General features: G+C 42.9%; 1 protein-coding gene across 1 annotated transcript in view; it reads left to right on the top strand.

Moving 5' to 3' along the window:
• SNX29 (sorting nexin 29) overlaps positions 1–16,103 on the top strand; it is a 433,715-nt gene that overhangs the window by 41,892 nt on the left and 375,720 nt on the right. Inside the window, exons 10-11 of the mRNA XM_066576210.1 lie at positions 1,154–1,247; positions 3,622–3,704. Of these exons, the coding sequence (XP_066432307.1) occupies positions 1,154–1,247; positions 3,622–3,704 (177 nt within the window). The remainder of the gene's footprint in view (positions 1–1,153; positions 1,248–3,621; positions 3,705–16,103) is intronic.

Raw genomic sequence — 16,103 nt, 5'->3', positions numbered from 1 at the left:
CGTGCTGCATTTTTACTATTGGCTGTGGTTAAAGCCCAGGACCAAGCGCCATAAACTTACTATGCTTGGTCCTTATTGGGTTAAGCCATAATTGGTAGGTAGTAGCCACTGCATAACAGGAAGACCTCATAAGACCTTCCATTTTGAAGATGCCCTGGCTCTTACACTTGCCTATTTTTCCTGTTTCCAGCGCATCCACTTCAAGAACTGACTGATATATCCTTGCTGCCTGATATATCCTACCTCTCGTCACGAGACAGTCAGTTATTCTCTTCACTTGTCGGTGGTTTTATTATTCTGACTCATTGCTGTCTGTCTGGAGTCTTTGCTGTTTAGCTGACAAAGGATTGCCGTGACTACAGAATGTTTGGCATACCCTCAGTCGAAATAAGTCATAAATCTCTGCAGGTTTTTAGACATAAATAAGAATGTTTGTTTTTCTTTTTTCTTTGAAGCAAGTGGAGATCTTGACACCAGTGAGGAATTGAAACACAAAGTATATTACAAAGTTGTATAACTTTTAGATGCGCGATAATTAACTTTTATTTAAAGGGGTTGTACCAGAATATCAAGTTATTCCTTATCTCCCACCAATTTGGAGAACGGGGCTCCCGTGTCCCGCTCTTCTGTCACTGCAGTGGTTGCTTTTTTTCCCCCACGGTGATGTCACTGTGAATAGAACGCTGGTGGAGCATGCGTGAACAGTGCTCCATTCATTTCAATGGGAGTGACGGAAATACCCAAGTGAGTGCGCCGCTCGGGTACTCGACAGTCCCATTGAAAGTTAAAGGAGCACAGGTGCATTTGCACAACCAGTGCTCCGTTTAGTCTTCTCCTCAGTGTGTGGGGTGCATATATCCCATAGTGAGGAGGACTGGGCACACTGGACCCCTATTCTTGAGATTAATGGGGGTCTCAGACAAAAGAGCCAAAAGCCCCCCCACCAATCAGCAAGTTATCCCCTTTCCTGTGGTTGCAGGATAACTTGATACAACTCCTTTAAATTAACATTGGAAACCCCCTTTAATTGTTACTCTGAGCTTTACATGCTGCTCTAGTCAAGATGTTCTAATTGGTTTTGTGAAATGATGCATTATTACACATGCCGGTTATCGGTGTTTAGTGGTGTTCATTACTATAATTTTGGATGCAGATTCCGCATTGAATAATTTACCATATGGAGATGAGAATGTCAGTGCTGCCCTTGCTGTGGAATTGGCTCAGAGAGGATCAGACATCCAGTTCAGGTAAACTGCAGTGAATACAATGACACAAGTGTCTTTGTGATACCATAATAATTAATATAAAAGGTTGAACACACATGTATATATTTAGGGTCCACCACAATACATCTTAGGGCCTGTTCAGACTTTGTTCTGGCCTCCATCAGGGTTTCCATTTAAAATCCCCAAGACTGCGTCCCTGTAAAGAACCTGAACGGGACCTATCTCGCTTAATAATTGCAACGGCTAAAATAAAGCAGATTTCCATTTGTTTCTAGAATTTTATGCTGGAAAGAATAGCGCAGTCGACCATGTTAAGCTTTTCCGTTCCTAAATGCTGGACATTTTCGCAACTGAGACCTGTTGGTCTCCTGTTCAACAGTCGTCATTAGTGACAGAGAGAGGTTTCCTTTAGGTCCCGTCCGGGGGTGCCATTTCAGGATTTAAAGCCCTAGATGGAGACCATAACGAGGTCTGAACAGTCCTTGGGGCAGGGGCTCAGAAGTCTTTTTTTTTTTTTCGTCATACAGTTCATCTCAATTGTAGATGAATCAAAAATTAATATCTCAAATACTCAGGTCTGCAGGAGGCTTAAAATTAGGCTGTTCTGTTCCCAAACCCCAAACAATGGCTCACCTTTTTGGAAGGGGTCACCAATTTGGAACCATCCTCCCTTACCCATCATCCTGGAACCCAACCAGGAGATTTACTTGCAATGGTATTTTAGTGAAGGGTCACACATTTATGAAGATGTGCGTACCTAAAATTGGTGCTCTTTTCAGTCCGTGCTCCAAAATGTGAAATCTACGCAAGATGTGAGCTGCGTAGTTCTACACTATAATTTACGTCAGCTTCTGGCCTAGGTTATAGAAAACTTCCCAGACTCTGGAGGCCTCGCCCCTTTTTCTATAGCGCTATTGCCCGCCTACACTGGAACCTTAATGTAAGGGAACGTTGCCACATTGCAAATTGTATGTTACAGCGCTATGACCAAAGTCACCAGAAGCCCATTGAGTTAGGATTTTTTGCGTTTGTTAGCTCGTGATCACGGCATCCTGAAAGTTGAAAGTTAGGTTCCCATGGGTTGCAGCCAAAGTTGCCAAGAGCCTAAGACCACTCTCATACAGCGGGGGAGGGGGGGGTTGTGTTTTTAGTGTGGCTTCTAAAACAAGTGTTTTGGCGCAGCGTTTCTAACGCACACTAAAACGAACGCTGTACCTTTTTTAAAAAAAATTTTTTTTTTTTTTGTGTGCGGTCAGTGCATTTTTGATGCCTTACTTCAGCCATTTCAATGATGGGGTCCAATAAAACACTGTCAAATGTAGTCAAAACCGCAGTTCTAAAATGGCGTAAAATGTAAAATGCAAAATGCTGTGTTTAAATAGGTGGTGTTGTGTGAGAGTGTCCTTAGACATCTAATACATCCCTAAAGGGGTATTTCAGGACTGTGTTTGCTTATTTTATTTTTTCTATTGATGACAGACAGGTAATCAATACATGATCGTCGGAAACCTGCAGCTCAGATTCCCACCGATCAGCTGATTCCCAGGGCTATTTTCTCTGTGGTCAGTGCAGGAAGTAGAAAGCGCTTACCATAGTGCAGTGGCCCATGTTGGTACTGCAGGCGCAGCTCCCATTAAATACAATAGGACCTGCAGTACCAACCTAGGCCACTGTGCTATCGTTAGTGTTTTCTGCTTCCTGCGCTTACTATAGTCACAGCAGCCCTGGGAATCAGCTGATTAGCAGAGATCCAAGAACTGAGACCCCACTGATTATCTATTGATGACCTCTCTACCATCAATAGGAAAAATGATGTCCTTGAATACCTTTTTAAGCATGCAATTTGTTGCTTGACATCTACTCGTGTGGCCAGCTCACCGCTTCCCCAAGTCATAAAGGGGATAAAGATTCTTACAGATGTAGATGAGATGAGATTCTTCTGTCCATGATCGGTGCCGCATGATGTAGTATATATATTTTCAGATTTGACGTTATGGCAAATATCAAACTCTTCTACATCTGTAATTTTATTTTCCTCTCACTTCATACTTGACGACCACAATCCATTTTTTTTCCATTGGAAGCAAAGTAAGAATGAACCAGTTTGCAAATTGCTCATTTAAATGCCAGGAATTACTTGGTTTTTCCTCCTTTCTCGTGCAGAGTTTTTGTTAGAATCATTGGTCCATTTTATGTTCGCACTACATAAGATTATTCCTGAATTTGTGCCAGAAGATGTGAAAATGATGCAGTGTTAGTCGCTGCTGCCTAGCACAGTACAGAGTATTGGAACAGAGAATTTCATCAGGGCTCCATTGAGAATAGTTAATGCCGACATTAATTTTTTGAATAATTTCTGATTTGACAATGTGTTTTTTTTTTCTCTCGCGTGCAGCATGGAGGCCAGTCCGCCCACACCTATGACGCCGATGAGCATTGTCCGGCCTGCAGAGCAGGGGCCAGATGCTATGACCATAAGTAAGTGCTTTTGGAAGAAAGTTGTTTATTCATCATTACTGTTGGAGATGAAAACTTTTATAGTTTATTACTTTTGAACACATAAAATGTTGTAATAGATCGTAATGTACCTTTACTGGAGGCAATTATCACTCGAATAATCACTGGAAACTGATTTTAGGCAGTAAGTTGGCCCAAGTAGACAGCCACTAACAGGGCATTGAGCGAGCGCTCTTTTGTTGGAGTCGCTTGGTTTTTAGCTCACCTTAAAACTAAGCAACTATTGGCCGATGTAAACAGGTAGTCCTTTATCTGTGCCCAGCTGCCTGATCACAGTGAAAGGAGGCGGGCGGCCAGAAGACCTCTCCGATGTGCTCTCCCTCGATTCATAGAGCAACTATTGGGATTGTTGTCGGTATGCCTTTTTCACAAGTATGGCTATTGAATACTGAAGCATTCATATTTTTTACCGTGTGAGCCTATGCTGTGTGCCACTGCATGCCTACAAAGTGGTATACTTGGCGAAATCCTCCGAAGACATAGGTGTGCTCAAAAAGTTTCCAACCTTTTATTCATAAAAAATATTTGTATTCAGACACCACAATCTTACACTAATCTCCTTCAAAGTAGTGCCCTTGGGCAGCCTCACACTTCTCCCAACGCTTCTGCTATTGTCAGAAGCAGTGCTAAACGCCTACTTTTTGAGATGGCGCGTAGCTGATGCCTTCTCTGGACTGAAATCTGGTTCCTTTCAGGGCATTTTGAGCTTGGGGAAAAGCCAGAAGTCACATGGAGCGCCAGAAGAGTAGGGAGCCTGACTCTCCACTGATGTGCGCCCATCTTTGAAGTGCTTGTACCACTCCTTTATCTGTGTGGTGCCCATTGCTTTGTCCCCGGATCATTTCCACTTGGCAATCGCTAAGCTTTACACAAAATTCAATGTAGTAACGTTAGTCAAATTTTTCAGTCATTTTGTTAAAAAAGAAAATCAGCCGGTGCTCACATACACTTCCTTACTTATCGGCTGTCTGCCGGCGACTGACAGCCTTTGCAGGCAGGAAAAAAAATCCAAGCATGCGCATCAGGGTCACCTAAATACATGCACCAAACCGCGCCTCTCTGGCTTCATTTGTTTACACACAAAAAATTAAGGTTGGATACTTTTTGAACACACCTCACTGCAAATGCGGTGTAAATAAATCCAAAGTGAAGGCACAAGAGCAAAAGTCCTCCTGTTTGAAGGTATCGTGACTAGGGAAGTTTTGTTATCATCTTCACCTTCCAGACCCCTTTTTGTTCCTGCAGCAAGCTATGTAGTTTTTAGAACTGCCATTCACTTCTATGATAGTTATAGAAACCGCACAGAACGGCCAGTTCATCGGTTTCTGTAAACCCGTGGATGTGCCATAAATGTCCGAGATGGGAATTTAAAGGGGTTAGAGTTTAATATTTATCACCTACCCACAGGATAGGGGATACGTTTCTGATTAGTGGATGTCTGACTGGTGGGACCACAACCGGTTTTTGATTTGGGGGGGTTTGAATGAATGGAACGATGGTTGACCATGCGCACTGCTGTTACATTTATTTCAATTGGACTGCCGACGATGGCCAAGTACAAGCACCGGCTTTCTTCAGAAGCCCCATTGAAATGAAGGGAGCATGCTCTACTGCCGCTTCATTCATTCGGGGATGCACAGAATCCCCATAGTTGTGAAAAATGATGAGGAAAGAATGAAAACAATATATGCTGGTTCTATACAATATTTGTGGCTTCTTTACACCTACAGCTGCCTAAAGAGCGTTTTTAAATTTGTATTTTTATATATTTTTTGCAGCGATGGGCAGTCTAAGGGCTTTGCTCAATTTATGCTAAATCACATTGCAACTTTTGTATATATCTATTTAAAGAAGTGGTCTGATTTGAGCTAATAAAGCTTATTCGTTTCTTAAAGTATATCTATCCCTGCCAATGAAATACAATAACACGCTGGCAGCTGTAGATGCTTATTAAATGTCGTACGGCCAGAAATTGTATATTCAGTTCTGGTTTTTCGTGCATCCCTCTGTATACTTTCTAAACTGTTTTCTATTCAAAATGGAAAATGACTATATATTTGAAAATCAGAAGTTGGATTGCAGTTTGTTAATTATATTTTTACTTGCCAAGGCATTACTATCATTCCAGTTTACTGCAGCAGCCATTTTTACAAGTGACAAGAGGAATCCCAGCCATAGTAGTTGTGATTTTTTTTCACTGGTAATGCTGTGTATTTGTTTAGGGATCAAGCTGATAAAGTACCAGATAGCTTGCAGCTTCTGATGGTCAGTTTTAATAACTGCTGGTATGCAAATGTCAGAAGTGACAACCAGTATGGCTGCAATTTGCAAAAAATAGTTCATCTATTTATGTAAAGGCGAAAGCCTTTACTGACTAATTCTCTAACTTTCCGGTGTCGTACAAACTTGAAATTTGGCACGACCGTTTTTTAGGTTTTAAATAGGAAAAGTAAAGAGGGGCACAACTTAATTATTCAATTCTAAGCACCAAAGTAAGTGTACTGTAACAACACACATCTGTAACGCACAAACGGGAAGTTTGGCACGAACATTTTTTATGTCCTAAATATGAAACGTAAAGGGCTCAAAACATCAATATCCAATTCTATGCGTGAAAAACTGTGTGAAAATCCACGCTACAGGACATAGTTCTCTTCTCAGAAACCATAAAGCCTAGGGAAATTATTTGTATACTGAGGAGAATCTAGCTCACCTCTGTGTGTATATACTGAGGAGAATCTAGCTCACCTCTGTGTGTATATACTGAGGAGAATCTACCTCACCTCTATGTGTATATACTGAGGAGAATCTACCTCACCTCTATGTGTATATACTGAGGAGAATCTACCTCACCTCCATGTGTATATACTGAGGAGAATCTACCTCACCTCCATGTGTATATACTGAGGAGAATCTACCTCACCTCCATGTGTATATACTGAGGAGAATCTACCTCACCTCCATGTGTATATACTGAGGAGAATCTACCTCACCTCCATGTGTATATACTGAGGAGAATCTACCTCACCTCCATGTGTATATACTGAGGAGAATCTACCTCACCTCTGTGTATATACTGAGGAGAATCTACCTCACCTCTATGTGTATATACTGAGGAGAATCTACCTCACCTCTATGTGTATATACTGAGGAGAATCTACCTCACCTCTATGTGTATATACTGAGGAGAATCTACCTCACCTCTATGTGTATATACTGAGGAGAATCTACCTCACCTCTATGTGTATATACTGAGGAGAATCTACCTCACCTCTATGTGTATATACTGAGGAGAATCTACCTCACCTCTATGTGTATATACTGAGGAGAATCTACCTCACCTCTATGTGTATATACTGAGGAGAATCTACCTCACCTCTATGTGTATATACTGAGGAGAATCTACCTCCCCTCTATGTGTATATACTGAGGAGAATCTACCTCACCTCTATGTGTATATACTGAGGAGAATCTACCTCACCTCTATGTGTATATACTGAGGAGAATCTACCTCACCTCTATGTGTATATACTGAGGAGAATCTACCTCACCTCTATGTGTATATACTGAGGAGAATCTACCTCACCTCTATGTGTATATACTGAGGAGAATCTACCTCACCTCTATGTGTATATACTGAGGAGAATCTACCTCACCTCTATGTGTATATACTGAGGAGAATCTACCTCACCTCTATGTGTATATACTGAGGAGAATCTACCTCACCTCTATGTGTATATACTGAGGAGAATCTACCTCACCTCTATGTGTATATACTGAGGAGAATCTACCTCACCTCTATGTGTATATACTGAGGAGAATCTACCTCACCTCTATGTGTATATACTGAGGAGAATCTACCTCACCTCTATGTGTATGGTACTGGTACATTATGTCTCCACCAGCAGAATGGGTGGAGACAAAGTGCACACCCACAACAATGCCCACAACTTTGGCTTGGCTGCCCACCTAAATGGGTGGAGGCAAAGTCCGCGTCCCCAACCTCTGATTGGCTGTCCCGTGGCCCCAAAAACCCGAGCAGAGATGACAGTCTGGCTGGGAGAGGAGCAAGGACCACAGTGACAGCGGTCCAGGCTGCAGTCACCACTAGGGGGGCGGGAGCAGAGATGCTAGTCCAGTGGGGAGAGGAACGGGGAGCAGAGTGACAGTGGTAGGGTGAACGGGAGCTTAGATTGAAATGCAGCAGAGAGATGTATGAGTTGGGCGTCAGGGCGACAGAAGCGCAGATCCTAGTCAGCCGGGGACATGTGTTGAAGTTGAGGGGGGCGTGTGCCCTGGGAGTTCCCTGTCACTGGCCAACCCATGTCTTCACCCATACATGTTCTGGAGACATAATGCACCAGTACCAATGTGTATATACTGAGGAGAATATAACTGACCTCTGTGTATGTATGCTGAAGAAAATCTGCTTTATCTGTGTGTATATACTGAGGAGAATCTACCTCACCTCTGTGTATATGCTGGGAACAATCTAACTGATCTCTATGTGCATATTCTAAAAGGCTGTAAAGTACATAAGGAAGTGGCCATGGACTGCAGGGATGGAGCGTGTCTTGAAGAATAAGAAGGGGCTGCAGCCTCCAGTCTAGGGGTAAATTTGAATAAAAAAGGGCGTTACCTTTAAGGGTAAAAAGTGAGAAGAGTGGGAGGGGTAACACATTCTGCAGAGGGACATCGGTACATGCAGTCTGAGAAGAATCTAACGCTCTTCTATTCGTAAACCTATTTTATTCTTTGGTTCCCCTGAAGTAACCACGACTTCATAACATTTTCTGCGCAAACAGGTAAACACCTGTATGAAATTAAATCGGGCGAAGTTGGGTGTATCAGCTAGTGCAAAAATAAAGGGGAAGTACCAATATCTGATTAGGATGACTTCATACTGCATTTACAGTCTCCGTTTGGCATATGTGCTAGGGAGTTTTCCCAGTCAAATGTAATCCTAGGGCCCCATTCACCTGATGGAGGCAAAAAAAAAAAATCATTCTTGGCCTGGTATATGCCGGAAGGCTTTTTATTTTTCCCCAAGTATGGCTATTCGACACAGTGGTATTCTACACAGAACATGTACTGATTAGCAGACAGACTTTTTAACATGTGAGCCTATGCGCGATGTGTCTTACAAAGTGGCATCATTTCTGAATTCTACTTTCCAAAATCCTCCCTTCAGATACCTAAGACCTATACTGCAAATACACTGTGAAAAAAAAGTTAGCATTTTAGGTGAAAATCCTACGGCAGCATCTGTCATGAAAATGGTTTATAAACTGCATACAAGACATAATAGTTAGAGAGAAACTGTATAAAAAGAGATATAATTTTTACAACACTGCACATTGTGTGCTGTATGTGTTAATTGCCTCCTGGCTAGTCCAGAGGGCCACTCGGAGTCTGGCTTATTCATGAGCTGGAGTATGTCCCGGCGCGGCTCCTGAATGATTGACATCCTCGGAGCCTCAAGCCGAGCTGGAGCGTTCCTGCTGTGAAAGCCCTTTGTTCAGATACTTAGAGGAGTAGGTTAGTAGCAGGACTTTATTTCTGCTTCATGTTAACAGGCTTGTCCGAGAATTTATACTGATCAGCAGTGGCTTTAAAACCACTGACAGGTGAAGTAACGCTGATTATCTTGTTAACGGGGCAGCTCTCACGGGGAAATATATTAAGCTCAAAGTGAACAATCCGTTCCGTTGATGTGTTGGAAGCTGGAAAAATGAGCAAGCGTAAGGATCTGAAGGACTTTAACAAGGATTAAGTTGTGATGACTAGACTATGCAGTGGTTAGTACTTACCAATAGTCAAGAAAGGACAACCAGTGAATTAGCAACATGGGTATGGGTGTCCAAGGCTCAATGATGCATGGGGGAACAAAGCCTAGTCCGTCTGGTCCCATCCCATAAAATCTACTGTAGCTCAAAAAAAAAAAAAGTTATTGCTACTGTGATGGGTACTAGAACACACGGCGCAACATAGTCCCATATATGGCAAACTATGTAGATACAGACCAGTTAGTGTCAATACTGACTCCTTACCACTGCCAAAAGCCTTCTATATTGGGCAGATGAGCATCAGATTTGAACTATAAAGCAATGGAAGAAGGTGACTTAGTTTGAGAAATCATATTTTTATTTTATTTTTGTCACGTGGGCGGGCTTGTCCATGTGCATGACTCGGCTGTGGAAGAGATGGCACCAAAATGTACAACGAGAAGATGATGAGCCAGCTATCTACAGAATATAGTTCTATATTCATGGGAACCTCTTTAAGGTCAAATAGTGTATTCTTTTATATTTTCATTCCTTTTATTGGAGCCACTTGTTGACCTATGTGCAGCCCATTGGTTCTGATACTAAAACTGTTTCGATGTTTGCCCTATTGCTGCCACTAGTGCGGATTGGCATACCATCTTTAATTAACCTAGGTAAATGCTGGGAATATCTGTATATTTATCACCAGTAAATATGTATACACTCATTGAAGCCCTGCCATGAGAGGCAACGCGTGGCTGTAACATGTCCTGAACATATCGCTGAGATGTCATTCTACCACTAGTAGGGGTGACAGACTGTCATATGCGATGGGCCCCCCAGACCATCACACCAGCAGTGGGGGCAGTGTGCCGCTCCACAGCAAAGGCAAGATTGAAGCGCTCACCCCTAGGTCTCCAGGCACGAACATGGCTGTCGTCAGTGCCAAAACTAAATCTGGATTAGTCACTGCAGACAACCTGGTTCCACTCCATAGCAGTCCAGTTTGGTCATTCATGGCACAAATGCAAATGAAGGCTACGGTGGATGTCAAAGGCAGTACATGTATTGAGAGCTGTGAGAACAAGTGTCCTTCAGCCAAGCACCTGGAAATGGTTCCAACAGACACACAGGCCTGTAACGATGGTGCCACGTGTCTGGATGGCGGACAGTGGAACAGTTGGAGCTGCTTGTGCTTGTCAGACAATCCTCTCTACTAGTAGTGTTCTGAGGGCATCCTCAGCCCGGTCGCCTTCTTTGTCCTCACATATCCTCTGGTCCCAACATCTCCTAACCTCCTTGGAACAGCCCAGGTGGTGGGCATTTTGTCGATGCCACCATCCAGCTTCTCGCATTCCAATTATACGCCCCTTCTCAAACTCTGTGCATAGTGGAGTCATGTAGTAGTCAGCAAGCTCCATACAAGCAGGAGACTAGGTCCACTACACACAAGGAGCCTCTGAGAGCCTTTTATAGGCCAACAGGGGAACCACTTTTAGGGCCTCAAGTGACAGGACCGTTAATCTAATCACACCACAACTCTAATCACATATCTGCCTGAGATGGAACTGCATGCCGAGTTTTGCAGTAAAACGACAACTTCTTGTAGGGGCTGGATTATTTTTGACAAAAAATGTCTTTTTAGATATGGTGCCTATATTGATTTACAGCCTGTTTGATAGTCCAGTGCTGCACTCACAGTTCTGCAACTAGATACATGTGAGAAGCCTCACGGCCGATGTGTAACTAACAGCTTTGCTGAACTATTTTTCGTTTTACCTGCATCAAATGACTGTGCAGTGTCTAATATAAATATTAGAGTTCCAGAAATGAGAAGTAAAAAGGAGGACCTGTAGTGTAATTGAACAGCGGCACTTTTATGGATGCCAGGCAACACGTTTCTGTGCCCGTCCGGCCCCCGCCCTCTGGCCGTTTACACAAAATATTCATCTTTCAAGAATCCTACACATCACAGAAAAGCTGTGTGCAGACACTGAACCGGCAGGAGACTTTGAGATATTTTGGCTAGGAATCCTGCAGAGTTGTGAATGCAGCTCTGTAGGAAGATACAATCTGTAACTCGCTAGTAAGGCTGGCCACGGGCAAGTTGTCATTGCGAGATCTGCGGCGATAAATCGCACACGGAGCTCGCATCATACGCTTTCCATAGAACTATGGAAAGCACAGCCTGACGTCCACGAGCGGATAATCCTAGTGATTTAAATCGGGTCATTCTGCGGTTTTGCTGTGATTTCTCCATCGTGAGCCTATTTATTAGATAGGCTCATCAGGGAGACATTTTAGTGCTCCCTCCTCCTCCCCCACGGCGGAATATCGTTTATTATATATGTAATATTTTGTTTAAACATGGGGATACACTTTAATTATGAAGTCGTCTTTGTCCCACTGACCTTTTTAATAGAATATGTATAATTAAAAAGATGCAGGAAAAAAGGTCCTAAAAAACATAGGTGGCCATACTTCCTGATATGATGGTATATAGATATATACAAGGAGAGGAAACCACTTTTCAACAACATGAAGACCAGGCCAAATACATATGGAAGAGCTGACCAGATGCAAAATACTACTGAAGGGCTACTCTCACCTACCTCACATCGGGGGGTGGCTGCTTAGTGCTATAATTGCACCTGAATCGGGAATGTTAAGGGTGTGGATTTTGGCCAAAATATCACCAATTTTTTTTTTTTTTACTTTTGCAGTAAGTGGTCTGTCTTAGGGGGAGCCCAGAGTGTCTCCACTGTTGAGTTGCAGGGCAGCCCGCCGGATTGAATAGTGGTGTCACTAATAGGCTGTAAGCCTACATGGTGCACTACACTTACCTGTGTGCTTGACACCCCTAACATGCTGTATTTATGTGCAATTATAGTACTAAGCAACCGCCACACTGTATGGTAGGTGTGCGTGGCTGTCCATGACTATTTTGTACTGCTCTGTATGCTGGTGAGAAGTGGTGTTTTCACATCCCCTGTATATATCTATATACTATCATAGCAGGAAATATGGTCGCCTGCTATGTTGTGTGTTGTTTTTTGTTTGTTTGTTTGTTTGTTTGTTTGTTTTTTTTAATAATTAAAGGGGTTGTCTCGCGGCAAACCTCAAAATTTTACATTCCCCCATTCCCCCTGTCACCCCCCCCTGGCATAAAATAGCAAAGTAAAGCGGTTTTTAAACCCCTTGCTACTTACCGATCCAACGAAATAAGGACTTTAAAAAATCTTCTCCCTAAGATGGCCGCCCGTCCTTTCCCAGGGATGCACTGCGGTTTTCTCCCATGGTGCACCGCGGGTCTTCTCCCATGGTGCACCATGGGCTCTGTGCGTTCCATTGCCGATTCCAGCCTCCTGATTGGCTGGAATTGGCACACATGATGGGGCGGAGCTACGAGATGACGCGTAGAAGGGGGCAGAGCCAGAACACCACTCGTGCCTGGACCAAGCAGAAGGGGAGAAGACCGCACAGCGCAAGCGCTTCTAAAAAAGCAAGAAGACAGCGAAATTAGACGGAGCCATGGAGACGGGGACGCTAGCAACGGAGCAGGTAAGTGAATAACTTCTGTATGGCTGCTATTTAATGCACGATGTATATTACAAAGTGCATTAATATGGCCATACAGAAGTGTATAACCCCACTTGCTGCCGCGAGACAACCCCTTTAAGTGATAATTCCACCCGAACTATTTCTCTAAATATCTCTGATCAGTCAAGGTCTATGTTTGTGACTTGTATTCCAATTTGAGCTATACTTGCCATTTATGTATATAGCCGCAGTATAGAAGTGAGCAGACCACCTGAGTCTTCACATCACCAACAGGAAATGAAAGGCTCCACCAATTACTATTTTAATTGCTATGCGAGCGCCAGTCCAGTAACTGCATTCATATTTTGGATGCGGTCCTGGTTTTCTGTATATAATTATTCCACGAGGCCCGCTTGTAAATCTAAAGTGATAAAAGTCCTAACCCTAATTAACCTAGATTGAGCTTGTGAAGAATTGTAATTTTTCTTAATCAGAGGGAATAGTTAAATGATAAGGGGGTATTTAACAGTCAGGATGTGTGCGCTCAGCGGAAATCAATATATTAAACATTTCATTCTGCTTACATTTTGCACAATGCTGTATGCATGGCCACGAATAAGGGATTTAACATGAGAGCAATGCTAAGCCGAGTTAGTGTTGTGTGGGAAGAGCTGTGAAACGACCTCCGCAGTATGTATATTCTTATGGCGGTGTACAGCTAGGTGCACAATTGTGTGAGGGAAAAAATGTCTCTGCTATGTCCACTCCCAAATTTGTTTTCATGTGCGCAGCTTTGTGTGGCCTCCCTATTTAGTCTGTATACCAGTTTTTTTTTTTTAATATCCACATGCCATGTGTTTTTCAGGTTTGCAAAAAAAAACTGAAATAAGCACAATTCTTATTGTCCGTTTTTTTTTTTTCTTTTCTCTCTCCCCATTGACTTGAATAGACGAGTCTCGTTCGTAAAACGGATCAGAATTGTGCTTGCGATGATCTTTTTCCCGCAGTCCGTGCCCGCATAAAGAAACTCTTAGTGTGTTGCACCATAGAATAATATGGGTCCGTATACTGTCCGTATGTAGCCTGTTTTTTTAATGGACTACACCCAGTTGTTAAAAACTTCAATATGCTGGAGGCCTGACATAGAAGTATGGTATACATGGCCTTCTATAGGAGTCTACTAAAATAAAAATAAAAAATTGCATAGGGGATAAGGGTGTGTTATGGAGGTACCAAACACCTGCAGACAGAGGTTCTTAATATGTACTTGCAGGGACTCCTTAGAGGGTCCATACAAACAAATCCCTCCCATTTACCTGTCCGGAGTCCAGTTGAATTCGGCTTCTGAGCCTATCAAGTGGGCAGCCTCCACCATTCACTGTCGATCACCACTGATGTCTTCCTTTGACATTAAGCAGTGGAGACCATCCACTTGACATGACAGGTTGAAACCGCCAGGAGCCAAATCTAATGGGTCTCCGTATGGAAGAAGGGGCAGGGGGAGGTGAGAGAAAAAAAAAGCTGTGATAGTCATCAGGGCCAACTATGCAGTCAGTCCCACTGGTTCAAGGACACAAGAGGTCCTCTTTAAATGGGCTGTCCCCTCTTGACAACTGCTTTCCATATGCCGCTAACAAGCAATAGCTCTACTGAACCTAGTCTGTCTATTGCTTACATCCATTCCCTGTCTGTATTACTATTCCACTTCCATCTTTCCCACTACAAATAAACGGTTTGCGGTTGGTCTGTAGAGCGGGACCCTTGGCCATTACCCGACTGTAGTGGTTAAAGAAGTTGGCAGTGATGAGACGACTTTTAATTTTAGGATTTTGTAGGCCAGTTCCACGCTGTATGTAAAGACAGCCCTATTAGATATAACCTGGGGGCCATCTATTTGATATACGCCATTCTATATATTAAGTGGCCTCACACCTTTTGTGATTGATTAATCTTTTGCATCAATGTTTGTGAACAAAGTGCTAATAATACTTTATCAGTCTTATGTCTGCTTGTGGCTCTGGTTTATTGAATAATACAGTAACCATGAAATATCTTTTAGCGCCTTCCCCATCCCACTGCGTTAATAGACGAGCAAGTGTCATAGTCTCTGTTAATTTACACATCTTTGGTGGTACTTTGCCCTCCTTCATGCACTGGTAGTGGCATGATCGTCTTGTCCGCTGACAGCCTAGTCCTGTATGTTGGCAGGGAACTAGAATAATCAGGGTCATTGTCACTAAACTCTTAGGAACACCGTGCTCATCCTGAGGACTGTCTCCTATTCTAGTAGCATTGCTTCTACATTCAGGCAGTTGCCAGAATTAATGACATCACAGAAATTCCCTGCGCAGGGGGGTTTTAAGACATGCAGAGAAAATGCAATCAGCGTGTTCTGCACATGGCTGTCACCATTAGACCATTGATATCAAAGAGCCTCGTATGGCGCAGAGTGTTAAGGCAGCAGAAATACAGTCCCAAGCTCTTGCTCACGACCTGAAGGTTGCGGGTTCAATTGACTTAGGCTTCAATCCTTCCAAGGTTGGTAAAATGAGTACCCAGCTTGGTGGGGGGTAATAAATAAATTACCTGAAAGGAATAAGTTGGCGCTATACAAATAACAAGATTTATTTATTTTTAATATGGGTTTTGCAGGAAACATACAGAAAATGTGCTTCCTTTTAGTATGTGAATTGTTGAAAAAAAAATAGTAGTATGTAAAATAATAAAACAAAAAATGAATGCTTATCTACTGCAAAAAAGAGCACACGCCTCTTTAAACCTATATGCGCTAATCTTAGATCCTCCTGCATGAAGCAAACGTAATAAGCATGAGTGTCAAGTGCTCAAGCATTTACCCTTTGCAATCCAATTTTGGATTCAGGGTTTCCTAGGGGGCTTTCTCTTACTGCCATTATATAATGGCTCCACCTGCTGGCTAGAGCCAGTACTGCAGTATGGGACATGCTGGAGAGGCCAGTAATATACAGTAAGAATACCTTGCCGGAAAATTCCGACATCGGAGCTGTACAGCCTTTAATCAGAATGTCTTTGGATG

Source organism: Eleutherodactylus coqui, chromosome 8, assembly GCF_035609145.1.
Source record: "Eleutherodactylus coqui strain aEleCoq1 chromosome 8, aEleCoq1.hap1, whole genome shotgun sequence".
Classification (NCBI taxonomy): Eukaryota; Metazoa; Chordata; class Amphibia; order Anura; family Eleutherodactylidae; genus Eleutherodactylus; species Eleutherodactylus coqui.
Note: the sequence above shows the minus strand (reverse complement) of the source record. Positions and strands in the feature narration are given on the sequence as shown.